Below are 18,933 nucleotides of genomic sequence, written 5' to 3' on the forward strand. Positions count from 1 at the left end.
CTGCTCCTCTTGAATTTATTTTTTTCCCATAACTAAACATCCCATAACTAAACATTTTTGTTTGAGGCCATTCTTCTTTTTTTAATGGAAGCATATGTATAAGAAGTAAAATATACAAATTTTAAAAGACAGTTGAATCAGTTTTGACAAATGAACACACTGTAGCTTCCATAGCAAGACAAAAAATTTCACCCCACAAGGTCCCCTTATGCCTCTTCCTAGTCAGTATCTTCATCCCTGCTCCCCACTAGAAGCAACTGTTGATTTGATTTGTATTATCATAAAATAATATTATTTTTAAGATCATCTTCTCACTATTTCCTTGGTTCACTATTCAACTCCTACCTCTTACCAGTAACTCTTAGCTTATCTACCTTGTAAAAGTTCTTAAAACGGGTTATTTGCAATGTGATAGGTTAATCCAGATGTAGTTAAAATCATCAAGAAAACCAAATTCTGTTTGGTAGCATTATACCAAATACAAACATGTATTATAACATTATAATACATAACTCTGTTGATTTATACAGAGTTTGAGGTCAGCAAAAATGCCCAGGTGTAAAAAAAGATGTTGTGAAACTAGCTATGACTCTTTTATATGTGTAATATTTCAATTTTCAGTCTAAATTTGGAACTTTACTTTTATGCTGTTGAAGTTAATCTTGGTTTTGCTCATTGTTTCAAAGTATTCAGTTAATTTTTAGTTTTTTAATATAACACATTTTATTTTATTTTATTAAAGTTTATTTATTTATTTTGAGAGAGAGAGAGAGAGAGAGAGAGAGCGAGCTGAAGGGGCAGAGAGAGGGAGAGAAAAAGAATCTGAAGCAGGCTCTGCATTATCAGTGTAAAGCCTGATGTGGGGCTCAAACCCACGAACTGCAAGATCATGACCTGTGCTGAAGCAGGATGCTTAACTGATGGAGCCACCCAGATGCCCCTATAATCTAACACATTTTAAACTGTTCCTTCTTACTTTGTGTCATCTGCCAATTTTAAAATCACATGGTTTATATCTTCACCAAAATCTGGATGGAGATCTAGAAGGATATACCAAGAAAAGAGTCCTAGGATACAGATTTAACTCTAGTATCCTATGGAGCCGAGGTGAGCCTAACACTGGGAGTGACTCTGCCCAACCATTTTACCATACAGCTTCTGCTTCTTCATTTTGTCCCCAATGGTGTTGATTATGTATTTTCAAGGCATATGTTTCTGTCTGGATTACATCTTCTTTTCTGTCTACACTTTTCAACCTAGGGGATCACATCCAGTCCCATGGCTTGAAATACATCAATATGTTAATATGCACAAATTTATTACTTCAGCTTGGATATCTCCCCTGAACTCGGATTTATTTATCAAACTGCCTACATGACATTTCATCTGGAGGTCTAACTCCCACCTCAAACAAACACATCCCAAAACAGAGGCCATTTCTAACCCCCTCACCCTTCAATTACTCCAAAATTTCTTATTTTGCAAATGATATATTTGTTCTTCATTGTTCCTCAGGCTTAAATCCATGGAGTCAGCTTTGCTTCCTTTCTCTCCCTGTCTCTATCTCTCTCTCCCTTCACACAATCAACAGCAAAAACTTGGGCCTCTTCCTTTGAATATATCCAATATTTGGCCACTTCCTAACAATTCTACTCCTACTACTCTGGATCTGGTCTCTATCCTGTCTTCTATGGATGGTTGCAGTAAACCCTATGTGGCCTCCCTGCTTCCACATTTGCTTCCATGGTCTATTATCCACATTATAGGAGAGACGATCCCTTCAAACTGATCTTAAATAGGTCACTTTCTGCCTAAGGTCTTCAGTGGTTTTTGCATCTCACAGTACAATCCAAGGTCTATTCTACAGCTTCCAAGATCCTCTATTAACTTACCGTCCCCCTTGACCTCCCTTTCTTTTATTCTCCTCGGACTATTCTTGCTTTCTATCACTGTGCCCTTGCTTCAGCTACCCTGGCCCCCTTTCAGGATGTTGCTGGCTCAGGGCTTCATCTTGTCTATTCTCCTGTAATATTGCCTTTCTGCCCATCCCTCCTTTCCCTCCTCCAATATCTGCATGGCTCATTTCCTTGCCTCCTGTAGTCCTTTGCTTAAATACTCCATTGTACTTTATCAGAGCAGCCTTTATTGACCAGTACCCTCCTCATCCGCCTTAGTCTGCTTAATTTTGTTCATAGAATTATCACCTCAAAACATATTTCATATTTATTTTTTATTTTGCTCTTTGGGATTTAGGCTCCATGTAGCAAGTATTTATTTTCAACAAAGTGGCTAAAATGATGCCTGGAACATGGTAGGAACTTAACAAATATCTGCTGAATGAACAGATAATCAAATAGATAAATCGGTGCCATGCCACACACAGAATTAAATGTTAATGAGAAAAGTTTACATGCAGTACATTGCATTAAGAAGAGGAGAAAGTAGTAAAATTAAAGACGCTCAAAAAGTTAAAAATTTCTTTGTTATTCATCCCCCCCCCCCACTCGCAAAAGCTTCTAAATTTGAATTTGGCCATCTAAAAACTCTAAATCCAAAGCATTTGTGACAGAAGACATGGTTAGGCACAATTCTCTGATTGTCAGATCAATCCAGAGCTAATTTGGGTCTTGTCTGTCACTCATTGCCAAGGTACATTCATAAATGGGAAATTGTGTGCATAGTAGCAAAGACATAAAGCTATAGAGCTTAATTACATTTAAATTAATTCAAGAAGAGCCTGAAAAACTCTTTTCTGACCGCAATTAGGAGAGAGTGGCTTCTAAAGAAGAAGTCATCTCATGATACTCTATATGGAAAACCCAAAAGATTCCACCAAAAAACTGCTAGAATTGATTCATGAACTCAGCAAAGTGGCAGGATATAAAATCAATGCACAGAAATCGGTTGCATTCCTATACACCAACAATGAAGTGACAGAAAGAGAAATCAAGGAATCGATCCCATTTACAGTTGCACCAAAAACCATAAAATACCTAGGAATAAATCTAACCAAAGAGGTGAAAATCTATACCCTGAAAATTATAGAAAACTTATGAAAGAAATTGAAGAAGACACAAAAAAATGGGAAAAGATTCCATGCTCCTGTATAGGAAGAACAAATATTGTTAAAATGTCAATACTACCCAAAGCAATCTACATATTCAATGCAATCCCTATCAAAATAATGCCAGCATTCTTCACAGAGCTAGAACAAATAATCCTAATATTTGTATGGAACCACAAAAGACCCCGAATAGTCAAAGCAATCTTGAAAAAGAAAACCAAAGCAGGAGGCATCACAATCCCAGATTTCAAGCTATACTACAAAGCTGTAATCATCAAGACAGTATGGTACTGGCACAAGAACAGACACTCAGATCAATGGAACAGAATAGAGAACCCAGAAATGGACCCACAAACATATGGCCAACTAATCTTTGACAAAGCAGGAAAGAATATCCAATGGAATAAAGACAGTCTCTTCAGCAAGTGGTGCTGGGAAAACTGGACAGCAACATGAAGAAGAATGAACCTGGACCACTTTCTTACACCATACACAAAAATAAACTCAAAATGGGTGAAAGACCTCAATGTAAGACAGGAAGCCATAAAAATCCTCGAGGAGCAAGCAGGCAAAAACCTCTCTGATCTTGCCCGCAGCAACTTCTTACTCAACACATCTCTGGAGGCAAGGGAAACAAAAGCAAGAATGAACTACTGGGACCTCATCAAAATAAAAATCTTCTGCACAGTGAAGGAAACAAGCAGCAAAACTAAAAGGCAACCGACAGAATGGGAGAAGATATTTGCAAATGACATATCACATAAAGGGTTAGTATCCAAAATCTATAAAGAACTTATCAAACTCAACACCCAAAAAACAAATAATCCAGTGAAGAAGTGGGCAAAAGACATTAATAGACACTTCTCCAAAGAAGACATCCAGATGGCCAACACATGCTCAACATCACTCATCATCAGGGAAATACAAATCAAAACTACAATGAGATACCACCTTACACCTGTCAGAATGGCTAACATTACCAACTCAGGCAACAACAGATATCGGTGAGGATGTGGAGAAAGAGAATCTCTTTTGCATTGTTGGTGGGAATGCAAGCTGGTGCAGCCACTCTGGAAAACACTATGGAGGTTCCTCAAAAAAAAAACTAAAAATAGAACTACCCTATGACCCAGCATTGCACTACTAGGCATTTATCCAAGGGGTACAGGTGTGCTGTTTCGAAGGGACACATGCACCCCCATGTTTATAGCAGCACTATCAACAATAGCCAAAGTATGGAAAGAGCCCAAATGTCCATCGATGGATGACTGGATAAAGAAGATGTGGTATATATAGACAATGGAGTCTTACTCAGCAATCAAAAAGAATGAAATCTTGCCATTTGCAACTACATGGATGGAACTGGAGGGTATTATGCTAAGTGAAATTAGTCAGAGAAAGCAAATATCATATGACTTTACTCATATGAGGACTTTAAGAGACAAAACAGATGAACATAAGGGAAGGGAAACAAAAATAATATAAAAACGGGGAGGGGGACAAAACATAAGAGACTCATAAATATGGAGAACAAACTGAGGGTTACTGGAGGGGTTGTGGGAGAGGAGATGGGCTAAATGGGTAAGGGGCAGTAAGGAATCTACTCCTGAAATCATTGTTGCACTGTATGCTAATTTGGATATAGATTTTAAAAAATAAAAAATAAAAAATAAAATAAAAAAATAAAGAAGTCATCTGTCAAAGACAGACCCAGTTTATTTGACTCTAACTTCATGTAAATTCTCCAGATTGCTGATTTTGTTAAAACATAAGGCAATAAAAATAACAAATCTGTATACAGTAAGAGCTTAGACTTTACAGAGAAATTGATATGGTGTTTTTCTCTTAGTTATAAAAGCACTTGCCTTGAACAAGTCGACTTTGCTGATGATGCTGAGGTTCATATCCACGGTGAGGGCTAACTGCATGGTGACAGGCAGTGTACTGATCAGATCTGACTCATCTTTGCAAAGACAAAAACATAAACCCACAAGCAGAATAATTAAAAAAAGTCACCAAAGTATAAGAAAAATTTTTTAAATTAAGGAAACAAAATGCCAACTCTTTTTATAAACAGCTGCATCAAATTCTATATTTTTATTACTTCTATTGGACATACATACATATCACAATAGCACTATCACTTTAATGAGAGAAAAGAAGTATAGTATTTTAACTACAAATGACATAATAGTTCTGAATAGTTTCAGAACATTGTGTTTATTGAAACTTTAGATATAAAGTTTAGTGATCATGGGACAATGGCTAGTGAACTACCTGGATGGAAAAAGGATCCAGTTCTTGTCTTTTATCTACACATTCCAGCCCTAACATCCTGGGGATGACAAGTAATAATGAGTACCACCATGTGGCATTTGAAAGCTTACTGAGCTCTGTCACTATCTTAGGTGACCTTTGTGACAACCCTAAGGTAAGTGTTCTCATTCCTGCTTTGCAGAAAGAAGAAACAGAAAAACTGAAGCTCAGACAGGCTGTAAGTGACTTGTTCAATTGTGAATAATTGGTAGGTGGCTCAGCTTGGAATGGAATCTAAAAGAGAAATTGCTGAGTAAATTCAAATTATTGTTATTTACTTGCTTATTAACTCAATGAAGAATGTGAATACATTAAAAATTTGTCTGTATGTGAATGAAATGATAGGCCTTCAGGCTGATAAAATGTTCCATAAATAAATCTGCCCATTCTTAGTCTCTAGTATAGGACAAATTTCTGAGAGTTTATTATTTTTATGTTTTCTTACATCTATTTAGAAAAAAAGAATTGATACATTATATCCTTATTTTGATTCCAATATTCATTCTAAATCTGAAAATCCTTTCTATAAAAACATAACTCCTTGTTTCCAAGGGTTATTTGTCCTTAGTTCCCTCCTAAACCAAGGTGATGGAGTAGTATTTATAGTTGGAGAGAAAGAAGGAACCTGTTACTGCTCTTTTTGCTGCCCTTCCTCACTTGTCATGTCCTCAGGAATAGCTGTGGATGATCTTCCAGGATTTGCATAACCAGTAAGTTATGTCTGGGCATTTAAGGAAAAAAAATCTCATTGTATTAAATTAATACTTTGAAGAACATTTAGTTGTTTTCCAGTCTTTTGTTCAAGTCCAATTAGTGTCTGCTTCTAACTTACAGAACTTCCATTATATGACATGCTATACAGGGATTTAATCAGTAATCTGCCTTACTTACCTAGCATTCTTTGAGAATCCCATGTATATTCATACCAAGTCCGAACCCGCTTCTGCACACCCTTAGGAATGGAATAAGTATTCATGTAGGAAATGGTATGATCCATGCTGTTTCGGAAGTTGCTCTGATTGGCTGTAGCTGCTCCAATTACATCTTGCATCTGAAACCACAAATATGGTCACTCCACACCTGGCAGAGGAACTGAAAGAGTTTTTTACAAACCCAGGTGAATTAAGAGTTTGTATGAGGTACATTCCATTCTAATGCACTAACTACTAGATTTTTAACACACTGATATTGGGTCTTAATTTCAATCATTCACATAAAACAATGGGTAAATCATATCCTCCTTTTGACCCCATACATACAACAATAGGACCCGTCTTACCATGTGAAGTTTTGGGGAGGATTCAGTCACAGAATGCATGCATCTGCACACAATCTTCTTTGCAAACTTGTATATTACTGAAAAGATGTCAGTTGATATTTTAAAAATTATACAGCTTATGCTTATTCAAGGGATATACAAGGGAAGTTGAGCAATTACCTGGCAAAATGTTTAGTCCATTTTGGTGAGTCTCACTTTGAAAGAATCTTTCAAGACTATCCAGTGTGGCTGGCTATATAGACTCAATTCATCATGAAATTGCAACCTCTGTACTTCCCTTTGTGTTGTTTAGACAGATAAAATCAAATCTCATCATGCTTAAGGCACAGTATTCAGCAGAAGTTGAAATGTGCTGAAATTACTGAAGCATCATCTACTGCTGTGACAATACTTAAGGAACTGTCAGGTTTTAGTTCTTGGATGTTTATAACTCAGCCATAAAAACCCACTCTAGGTTAAAAGCTGATCTTTAAGGTCTCAGCACAAAAAAGATATATAGCTTGACTCTTCCTCTCACATAGAGGGAAGCAAGTGGTTGTAAATTTGCTTTGACTGTAGGTTTATAATACGGAGGAAAATCAGAGTCTTGCTTTTATATTCTCAAGACTTTGCTCATTCATTCTAGTAGCTGAGCCTTTTCTGCTTATGGAAAAACTACTCATTCTTTGAAGTCTACCTCAAATGGCTCTTTTATTGTGGTGCCTTCCTCAGTTTCCATTTTTAGAGTCAATAAGTTCTTCTTATCAAAAGTATCTGCTGAGGAGCTATGCAGATAGTCAAACTAGATACATCTATTTCAGTCTCTGACTTCCTCCTTGGGGGCTATTCCAAATGTTCTTCAGCAACCTCAGTTACTAGATCTCCTTTTTACAAGCCATTCTTGACAGATGGAGAACATTACCAACTCACCTAAGGCCGTGAGAATTGGGACGTTAGGGGTTGGGTTGGGAAATTTAATAAAGTTTAAATTGGGAGCCGAGGATAATTAAAAGCATTATTGATCAATGTTGAAGGCCCAGAATTTATAGTGACAGGAATCTGAATGGTTTATGTGCTATCCTTCAGCAATGATGGTTTTGGTAGTGAGGTGAAGAATACATGTATTTCACGATGTGTTCCACATTAGGTGAAGAAAATGCCAGTCTTTATTAATTGTATCAGAGACTAGAATATTGTAGTTAAAATGTGATGATCACATCCAGGGTGTAGTTCTTGGTGTGGTTATATATGGGAATTTTGAATAAACGGGGATTTTGTCCCAGTCTCTCTTTTGTTTTTAACTGTTTTCCTCAGCATTTTTTAGTCACTGTGAAAGTTTAACCACAAATCTGTACCTCCTGTCTCAATCTTATTTTTTTGTGACAGGAGGGGGTGGCAGGCTCTAGTATTACATTTTCAGTGGCTTGATATTTCTTCCTGTTCCTGTTGGAACCTCGAATTCAGTGTAAAGGCAGATGTGGTGTGGTGTGGTGTGTAAAGCAACACTTCTCAAACTTTCATGTGCATATAAATCACCTGAAAATATTGTTAAACTGTAGATTCTGATTCCTTAGTTCTGGGGTAAGGTCTGAAATCTGAATTTCCCAAGTGATGCTTCTGCTGCTAGTCCAAAGACCACATACTATATAGCAAAAGAACTGAAATCAAACTAGATATAATTTTTTAATCTTGTAGACATTGACTTGGACACAGTAAGTGCTAAATACGTGTTAGATTTTACTATTACTATCAACATTTCATGGCTGTATCATTTCACTGTGTGAATTACATGTATGAATTAGGTATGCCTCTTAATCTCTTTACACTGGAGTTGCCTCATCTATAAAAGTGAGACAGCAATGAAGGGGATGTGGCTACCTCACACAGAATTTTGTGAGAAATTATGAAATAATTTTATTTTTGCTATTTAAGTTCAAATTAATTGCATTAACCAGCTTTACATTTTCAGTCATTGATGCAGTGACTAAGCCACTAAGATTATGATATTTTATACTTACAGTTTTTTTTTTAAGCAGGCTTCATGCCAAGTGTGGAGCCCAGTGTAGGGTTTGAACTCATGACTCTGAGATCAAGACCTGTGCTGAGATCAGGATTTGGACGCTTAACTGACTGAGCCACCCAGGTGCCCCTATACTTATACTTTTTAACTGTTTGTGTATTCTTCCCAAACCTGAATATTTTCTAGAGTTTCCTTTACAGTCTCTCTCTCCATGATGTTACCATATTCAGGCTGGAGTTGCCATATCCCTATATATCCCTATATATCATGGTATTAACCATGTTTTTTTATTTTCTGTATTTTGACGCTTTGATATCTGGTACTACCCTGTCCAGAGTTAGCTGATTCCGAGAGATCGCAAACAACTCCACTGTGAGTGGGCTTTTATAGGCAAAGTAATCAATGCAGAGGCCATACTCCCAACAGCCTTCTTTATTGGGCTCTCATATTCCAGGCTACTATCCACCTGATCCACTGACACTCCAGAGCCAAGTACCAGACAGAGACAGTTCCTAAATCCCAGAACCTGCTAAAATTATCCAAACTAGCCAATCCTAAATCTGTTACCCTGCTTCACCTGCTCCTTCCCTGGTGCTTCCCATGTGTCTCCCTTGGCATACTGTGACCCTTCCTTTTGAGTCTGTTTGTCTAACAAACTATCTTATCAATGCCAATTGTCTCTTGATTTGTTGGCTTCACCATACCTAAATAATAATAAAACCTTCTTTTTATTTTTTATTACTTTTTAAAGTGTTTACTTATTTATTTTGAGAGAGCGAGCAAGTGCATGCAAGTAGGGGAAGGGCAGAGAGAAAGGGAGAGACAGAATGCCAAGTAGACTTTGTGCTTTCAGTGCAGAGTCTGACACGGGACATGATCTCAAGAACGCATGAGATCATGACCTGAGCTGAAATTAAGAGTCCAACACTTAACTGACTAAGCCACCCAGGTGCCCCAATAAAATCTACTTTTAAAGACAGTATCACCTCCTCCAATTCATATTATATTTTGATAATCTTCCTGAATTTCTCCTTTGTTCAAAATTCCCCCTTGGCTGACTTCCCACTGCCTTTTAAGATAAAGTTCAACATCTTTAACACTCAGAGCCCTAAAATATTTTGTCTTTATGTACATCTCTAACCTTATTTACAAGCATCCTTCACTCCAGTCATGCTGGCACTCCTTCTATTTCCTCAACATACTTGTTTTATATTGTTGCTATCTTTCACACACTATTTCTGATTGACTGGACTATCTGTCTATAATGACTGAATCCTATCTGTTTTATTAAGATGTTGCAAATACATTCTTCTCCAGGAAAACTCCTGGAAAACTTCCCTTTTCTTAACTAATATAATACAGCTTTCAAACTTTCCTCTGGTACTTACCATGGATAGCAGGTCCTGATATTCACTGATGTAGGATTTGAGTTTTGACTACTTGTGGTCAGCTTCAAATGTTATTAAAATAGCTTTTATTGCAAAATATTGTTAAAGCATGCAATTTATTCATACCACTGTGAGTGTGGTGAATGAGAAAGAATAGTTTATCTAGTGGGAATAGTCAAATAGTCATTTTGTGAATTTGTCTAACTCTACCCAGCATACAAATCTCAACATGGGGCTTTTTTGTTCTCAAACATATGGCATATGAAGTACCTTCCAAGGAAGTATAACTTCTAAAAAGCTACGTTGTCCAGCTTTTTTTTCTTATGAATCTGGGAATGCACAAAGATACTGGGTTCTATGCCTTGCAAATGCCAACTACCTTGCGGTAGTTATTTGTGTTTGTTTAACTTTCTTACTAGACTGTGATTCCTTGAGAATAAGGACAAAGAGATGCCATAGTAAACATTTATGAACCAATGACTTATTAATTAAATTTATTTAAATGGCATTTGGGAGCCTATGGTTTAAATGACCTCTGAAGTTGATTTTAATCCAGGGATTTTATGAAAATGTTTGAAGTTTAATTAAAGAAGGGAGATTTTAAAGGTTTTTCAGGAAATTCCAAGTTAATAAGTCAATTTAGAAACTTGACTTTCTCTGGGAGTCTAACCTGACATTGTGGACAGGTCTTCTGATAGATTTAATGGTTTAAAAATTCAAAGGCAATGTTGGCTCAATCACATCCTCCTCCAATTCATTAAAATAGATGAAAGATTGATTTTTTTCTTCTGTAAATTTATAAAGACTTATTAGCTTTTCAAAAATAGCAGTATTATGTATTTAGAGATTCATATCTCCATTTACCTGACCAATTAAGCTGGAGAACACAAAAACTCCAGAAAAAAAATTCACCAGTTGAAAAACAATTTCAAATGATGTTTGTGGTTCTGGAAGTCCCCCAATAGTAATTAAAGTTCGAACGGCCCAGTAATAGCATCTCAGGTACCTGTGAAAAGAAAATATATCCATTTTTCCTTTTATTAGCACATTAAAATGGCACTATGCTTGGGAGTACAGATCACTACTAAATTATAACACATTTCCTCCTAATCAAGATTTTCTTTCTATAGGAAACATTAGCAAATACCATGTGTACCAACATAAACTTCTCAATAAACATAGTGAAATGACTAAATAATTAGTCCTAAGGAGGGTGTTTACTAGGTGTTCTGCTTATCTCTTGCTGCAAAACAGATAAACTCAAAATTTAGTGGTATAAAACAACTATTTCATTAGGGCTCATAAACCTTTGGGTTGGGTATTTGTGTAAAGCCCAGCAGAGATGGCCCAGCAAGATGAGTGGACCCTCAGCTGGGGTGACTTGAATGACTGGTGGTCACTGGGCAGACTTATTGAGGCCAAATGTCTGGGAACTTGAATCTGTTGACTGGGTTTCTCTGTTCTCCACATTATATCTTCTTGGAATGCCCAAGATGTCTTCTCTCATGTGTCTGAACCTGGGCTGGCATAGTTGGAATAGCTGGGGCTGGCTGGGTATCCTTTTTTCAAGCAGCTTCTCAATATGACAAGCTTGAGCTTCCTCATACCATGGCAGTGTCAGAGTAGATGGGCTTCTTACCTGGTGGCTGGTTTCCCCCAGAGCCATAGTAGTCCTGACAGTAGCTACACAGTTTCTTATAACTCAGAAGTTGAGGAAAGGGATATTTGGATCCACCTTACAATGAGAGGAGCAGCAAAGAATTTGAGGGCATCTTTAAAGTACCACACTAGTGATTTGTGAGATCAAGGATATTTATAAAGATTGGAGAGCCTTTTATAGTGTAGATACAGTTATTTTTACTTATAGAAAATATAGCAGATATGTTCCTCCTCTCTCTTCTCTACTTACATCTTATTACAGTATTCATTATATAAACCATGACAGGGACAGAGACGTACGGACCTCAATCTTAAAAGGGAAATTTCTCTTGGGTATAACAGGTAATTTATCTAGAAATTTAGTATTGAAGAAAATCAAGTATAATAATATACTTGATTAATATAATAGTCAAGTTTAGAAATATAGTTGATAAAGATTCTGTACTTAACTTGAACAATTGAAAGTGGAGAGTACTGGTATCCTAAGAGCCCATATAGGAAGAATATCAGGAATCAAAGCGACAGAAAAGAATATAATAAAGATTAGGACAGAACATATAAGATTCACTTAACTACAAATGTCTATGCGCTGAATACGGGAGCCCCCAAATATATAAAACAATTACTCACAAACATAAGCAACCTTATTGATAAGAATGTGGTAATTGCAGGGGACTTTAATACCCCACTTACAACAATGGATAGATCATCTAGACACACGGTCAATAAAGAAACAAGGGCCCTGAATGATACATTGGATCAGATGGACTTGACAGATATATTTAGAACTCTGCATCCCAAAGTAACAGAATATACTTTCTTCTCGAGTGCATGTGGAACATTCTTCAAGATAGATCACATTCTGGGTCACAAAACAGCCCTTCATAAGTATACAGGAATTGAGATCATACCATGCATACTTTCAGACCACAATGCGATGAAGCTTGAAATCAACCACAGGGAAAAGTCTGGAAAACCTCCAAAAGCATGGAGGTTAAAGAACACCCTACTAAAGAATGAGTGGGTCAACCAGGCAATTAGAGAAGAAATTAAAAAATATATGGAAACAAACAAAAATGAAAATACAACAATCCACTTTGGGATGCAGCGAAGGCAGTCCTGAGAGGAAAATACATTGTAATCCAGGCCTATCTCAAGAAACAAGAAAAATCCCAAATACAAAATCTAACAGCACACCTAAAGGAAATAGAAGCAGAACAGCAAAGACAGCCTAAACCCAGCAGAAGAAGAGAAATAATAAAGATCAGAGCAGAAATAAACAATATAGAATCTAAAAAAAACTGTAGAGCAGATCATTGAAACCAGGAGTTGGTTTTTTGAAAAAATAAACAAGATTGATAAACCTCTAGCCAGGCTTCTCAAAAAGAAAAGGGAGATGATCCAAATAGATAACATCACGAATGAAAATGGAATTATTATAACCAATCCCTCAGAAATACAAGCAATTATCAGGGAATACTATGAAAAATTATATGCCAACAAACTGGACATCCTGGAAGAAATGGACAAATTCCTAAACACCCACATACTTCCAAAACTCAATCAGGAGGAAATAGAAAGCTTGAAGAGACCCATAACCAGCGAAGAAATTGGATCGGTTATCAAAAATCTCCCAATAAATAAGAGTCCAGGACCAGATGGCTTCCCAGAGGAGTTCTACCAGACGTTTAAAGCAGAGATAATACCTATCCTTCTCAAGCTATTCCAAAAAATAGAAAGGGAAGGAAAACTTCCAGACTCATTCTATGAAGCCAGTATTACTTTGATTCCTAAACCAGACAGAGACCCAGTAAAAAAAGAGAACTACAGGCCAAAATCCCTGATGAATATGGATGCAAAAATTCTCAATAAGATACTAGCAAATCGAATTCAACAGTATATAAAAAGAATTATTCACCATGATCAAGTGGGATTCATTCCTGGGATGCAGGGCTGGTTCAACATTCGCAAATCAATCAATGTGATACATCACATTAATAAAAGAAAAGATAAGAACCATATGATCCTGTCAGTCGATGCAGAAAAAGCATTTGACAAAATTCAGCATCCTTTCTTTTTAAAAAAAAATTTTCTTTTAACTTTTATTTATTTTTGAGACAGGGAGAGACAGAGCATGAACTGGGAAGGAGCAGAGAGAGAGGGAGACATAGAATCTGAAACAGGCTCCAGGCTCTGAGCTGTCAGCACAGAGCCCGACGCGGGGCTCGAACTCACGGACCGTGAGATTATGACCTGAGCCGAAGTTGGATGTCCATTCGACCGAGCCACCCAGGCGCCCCTCAGCATCCTTTCTTAATAAAAACCCTCGAGAAAGTCGGGATAGAAGGAACATACTTACACATCATAAAAGCCATTTATGAAAAGCCCACAGCTAACATCATCCTCAATGGGGAAAAACTGAGAGCTTTTCCCCTGAGATCAGGAACACAACAGGGATGTCCACTCTCACTGCTGTTGTTTAACATAGTGTTGGAAGTTCTAGCATCAGCAATCAGACAACAAAAGGAAATCAAAGGCATCAAAATTGGCAAAGATGAAGTTAAGCTTTCACTTTTTGCAGATGACACGATATTATACATGGAAAATCCAATAGACTCCACCAAAAGTCTGCTAGAACTGATACATGAGTTCAGCAAAGTCGCAGGATACAAAATCAATGTACAGAAATCAGTTGCATTCTTATACACTAATAATGAAGCAAGAGAAAGACAAATAAAGAAACGGATCCCATTCACAATTGCACCAAGAAGCATAAAATACTTAGGGATAAATCTAACCAAAGATGTAAAAGATCTGTATGCTGAAAAGTATAGAAAGCTAATGAAGGAAATTGAAGAAGATACAAAGAAATGGAAAAACATTCTGTGCTCATGGGTTGGAAGAATAAATATTGTCAAAATGTCAATACTACCCAAAGCTATCTACACATTCAAAATTGCACCAGCATTCTTTTTGAAACTAGAACAAGCAATCCTAAAATTCATATGGAACCACAAAAGGCCCCGAATAGCCAAAGTAATTTTGAAGAAGAAGACCAAAGCAGGAGGGATCACAATCCCACACTTTAGCCTCTACTACAAAGCTGTAATCATCGAGACAGCATGGTATTGGCACAAAAACAGACACATAGACCAATGGAATAAAATAGAAACCCCAGAACTAGACCCACAAACATATGGCCAACTGATCTTTGACAAAGCAGGAAAGAACATCCAATGGAAAAAAGACAGTCTCTTTAACAAATGGTGCTGGGAGAACTGGACAGCAACATGCAGAAGAATGAAACTAGACCACTTTCTCACACCATTCACAAAAATAAACTCAAAATGGATAAAGGACCTGAATGTGAGACAGGAAACCATCAAAACCCTAGAGGAGAAAGCAGGAAATGACCTCTCTGACCTCAGACGTAGCAATTTCTTACTTGACACATCCCCAAAGGCAAGGGGATTAAAAGCAAAAATGAACTCTTGGTTATCAAAAATCTCCCAATAAAGCTTCTGCACAGCAAAGGAAACAATCAACAAAAGTAAAAGGCAACCTACAGAATGGGAAAAGATATTTGCAAATGACATATTGGACAAAGGGCTAGTATCCAAAATCTATAAAGAGCTCACCAAACTCCACACCCGAAAAACAAATAACCCAGTGAGGAAATGGGCAGAAAACATGAATAGACACTTCTCTAAAGAAGACATCCAGATGGCCAACAGGCACATGAAAAGATGCTCAACGTTGCTCCTCATCATGGAAATACAAATCAAAACCACACTCAGATATCACCTCATGCCAGTCAGAGTGGCCAAAATGAACAAATCAGGAGACTATAGATGCTGGCGAGGATGTGGAGAAACGGGAACCCTCTTGCACTGTTGGTGGGAATGCAAACTGGTGCAGCCGCTCTGGAAAACAGTGTGGAGGTTCCTCAGAAAATTAAAAATAGACCTCCCCTATGACCCAGCAGTAGCATGCTAGGAATTTACCCAAGGGATACAGGAGTACTGATGCATAGGGGCACTTGTACCCCAATGTTTATAGCAGCACTCTCAACAATAGCCAAATTATGGGAAGAGCCTAAATGTCCATTAACTGATGAATGGATGAAGAAATTGTGGTTTATATACACAATGAAATACTACATGGCAATGAGAAAGAATGAAATATGGCCCTTTGTAGCAACGTGGATGGAACTGGAGAGTGTGATGCTAAGTGAAATAAGCCATACAGAGAAAGACAGATACCATATGCTTTCACTCTTATGTGGATCCTGAGAAACTTAACAGAAACCCATGGGGGAGGGGAAGGTAAAAAAAAAAAGAGGTCACAGTGGGAGAGAGCCAAAGCATAAGAGACTCTTAAAAACTGAGAACAAACTGAGGGTTGATGGGGGGTGGGAGGGGTGGGAGGGTGGGTGATGGGTATTGAAGAGGGCATCTTTTGGGATGAGCACTGAGTGTTGTATGGAAACCAATTTGACAATAAATTTCATATATTGAAAAAAAAAGATTCACTTAATTACATTTGGCTAAGGGTTTCACGGAGTCTATAGTGAAGTGGGAATGAAAGTTGGTATTAGTCTCATTGTATATTTATTGTAATCTTTGTGCATGATTAGATATACTACTTGGTATATTCCACATACCACTGAATTCCTAAAGAAAAATGTGCTGTATATATACAACATCTCCATATATTATTGCAGAGAGGCACTGGATTTAGTGGGTCCCATCTAGCAATTCTAGTTTCTAGGGTAGACACAGAAAAGCAGTACTGTTTACAGAATCCTAGACCTAGTTGGCTTTTTTTTTGTCTAGGTGTGCCACATAAATATTTGTACTTCAGGTAATAGTGTTTCAGTCTTTGAGCAAGGGTGGTCATTTTCTTGTGAAAAAGTTTACAGTTTTCAGATCTTCAAGCAGCAGGGAGTTGGAGGTTTACAAAGAATCAAACTGCAGTTAAAGTCAATATTCAAAAACAGATCTAGAAAGAAATCATTCATTTTGAAATTCAATACCTTTTGAAGGATATGAGTTTGTATTTTTTTTAAAACCTGGTGGAACAGAAAAATAATTAACTCTTTGGAGGGTATGAAATCAGTGTGCCAAGAGAATAAAAATATTACCACTTTGCAATTTTTTCTAGCAAGTTTCTTTGGACTTACTAACATTACAGTGAACTGGATGTCAAAGAGAGCCACCTTGAAGAAGTACAGAATTAATTTTATGGATTGCATTTTAACTTTTCAAATTCCAATTTATAATTTCCTATTACCTGATTTAGTTTGGTCACCGACCTAGGACCTGTGGGTCTTTTTAAATTAAGGAAATATATTGAACCCAATACTATCCAGAATGGGACAGGGACTAGATTCTCTCCCTACACGGCCATCTCCCTTACAAGTGTTGGGATTACTGTCTTCTTCAAAGTCACTGCAATGTTAGCAGGAACAAATACATGAATTACTTTCTCTAATTTTCTTATTTGTGAATGCCAGGAGATAACAATCAAATGTGAAACTTAGGCATTGATTTTCCAAATCTGAAGAGTTAGCCTTGAACTATTTTTTGTTGTTTACGAATTAGTCTGCTATGTTAATTGGAAGTTTTCTGCCTTAATGCTTTGAAGTTTATTTTTGGATTCTTTTCTCAGTCATGTCTCATGCACTCAGACATGCACAACCAAAGGTAAGATTTGTAATTTAATTAGATGGCATCTTATTGATTTTTCTAGGATTAGCTTAATTAGTCAAGTGTGTCCACCTCTAATATTAACATGCCAGGCAGATAGATCTTTTCAAGGAGATTCTATCTGGCTGATTTAATACATGAACTATCTAACAGGCTGTATATATAGCGTTCCAAGTTAGAACACTAAGGCAGAATTTGACATAAAACCATAAAAAAACATTTAGTGTTGAAAACAGAAATTCTTCTGTCAAACAAACATGATATGAAACTTTCCCCCCAAGATTTCATTATAAAAAATTTCAAATAAACAGAAGAATCACAAGAATTTTACAGTGAGCACCCACTTTTTATAGTGAACACCTAGATTCTGCTATGAACATTTTATTCTACCTGCTTTGTCACATAACCTTCCACTTTTTCATTCAGGAATCCATCTTACTTTTTGGATGCATTTCAAAGTAATTTGCCAACCATAGACACTTCCTTCTAAATACTGTGCTTTAGAATATATATATTAACCAGAGTTTGATATTTATGTAGAGTCATTTTAAAATTTTGAAAATACAATACATCTTAAGTATATTATTTGATGAATTTTGACAAATGTATACACTTGTGTAACCCAAACACCGATCAAGACCTAGAACATTCTATCTCTCCAGAAAGCTCCCTCATTCCTTTTCCTAGAGGCAACCAGTCTTCTAATGTTTTCTACCAGAGATGAAGTTTTGCCTGTTTTAGAATTTCACACAAATGAAATCACATCACATGTACACTTTTCTGTAAGATGTCTTTCACTCAGAATAATGATTTTGAAATTTATTCATGTTGTGTGTATCAATAGTTTATGCTTTTTAATTGCTGAGTATTATGCATTGCATGAACATAGCACAGTTTGTTTATTCTCCTGTGTGTGAACACCTAGGCTGTCTCAAGTTTTTCGTTGTTATGAATAAAAATTCTTGAATGTACTTATATGAGTTTTTAATAGACATATATTTTTATTTATTTTGGGTATTTATGTTTGAATTTTTGTTTGTAAGGTATATATTTTTCCCCATTTTTATTTAAACTCCAGTTAGTTAACATACTGTGTAACATTAATTTCAGTGTAGAATCTAGTGATTCATCACTTACATACATGTAAGGTGTATGTATGTTGAATTGTAAAAGAAATCGTCAAATCTTTTCCCAAAGTGGTTGCCATTTTGCGTTCCCTTCAACGATGTATGAGGGTTTCATTTGCTTCACGTTCTTAACCTAACACTTGGTATTTACAGTCTTTTTATTTTTGGCTATTGTGGTGGATGTGTAATGGGACATGTAACTTTTTTTTTTTAAGCAGGTTTCACGCCCAGCACAAGCCTAGTGTGGGGCCTGAACTGATGACCTTGAGATCAAGACTTGAGCTGAGATCAAGAGTCTGACACTTAACTGACTGAGCTACCCAGGCACCCTGGGTAAATGCAATTTTTAACAGGATCTAATTTAATACTTTATGTGTGTATTTTGTTAACTGC

The 18,933-nt window shown here is 36.7% G+C and overlaps 1 protein-coding gene across 1 annotated transcript in view; it reads right to left on the reverse strand.

Moving 5' to 3' along the window:
* The window catches only part of CNGB3 (cyclic nucleotide gated channel subunit beta 3), a 148,376-nt gene that overhangs the window by 49,097 nt on the left and 80,346 nt on the right, over nt 1-18,933 (reverse strand). The window contains exons 11-13 of the mRNA XM_043601321.1: nt 10,911-11,052; nt 6,272-6,431; nt 4,930-5,027 (exon numbers count right to left, since the gene is read on the reverse strand). Of these exons, the coding sequence (XP_043457256.1) occupies nt 4,930-5,027; nt 6,272-6,431; nt 10,911-11,052 (400 nt within the window). The remainder of the gene's footprint in view (nt 1-4,929; nt 5,028-6,271; nt 6,432-10,910; nt 11,053-18,933) is intronic.

Source organism: Prionailurus bengalensis, chromosome F2 (assembly GCF_016509475.1).
Source record: "Prionailurus bengalensis isolate Pbe53 chromosome F2, Fcat_Pben_1.1_paternal_pri, whole genome shotgun sequence".
NCBI classification, from domain to species: domain Eukaryota; kingdom Metazoa; phylum Chordata; class Mammalia; order Carnivora; family Felidae; genus Prionailurus; species Prionailurus bengalensis.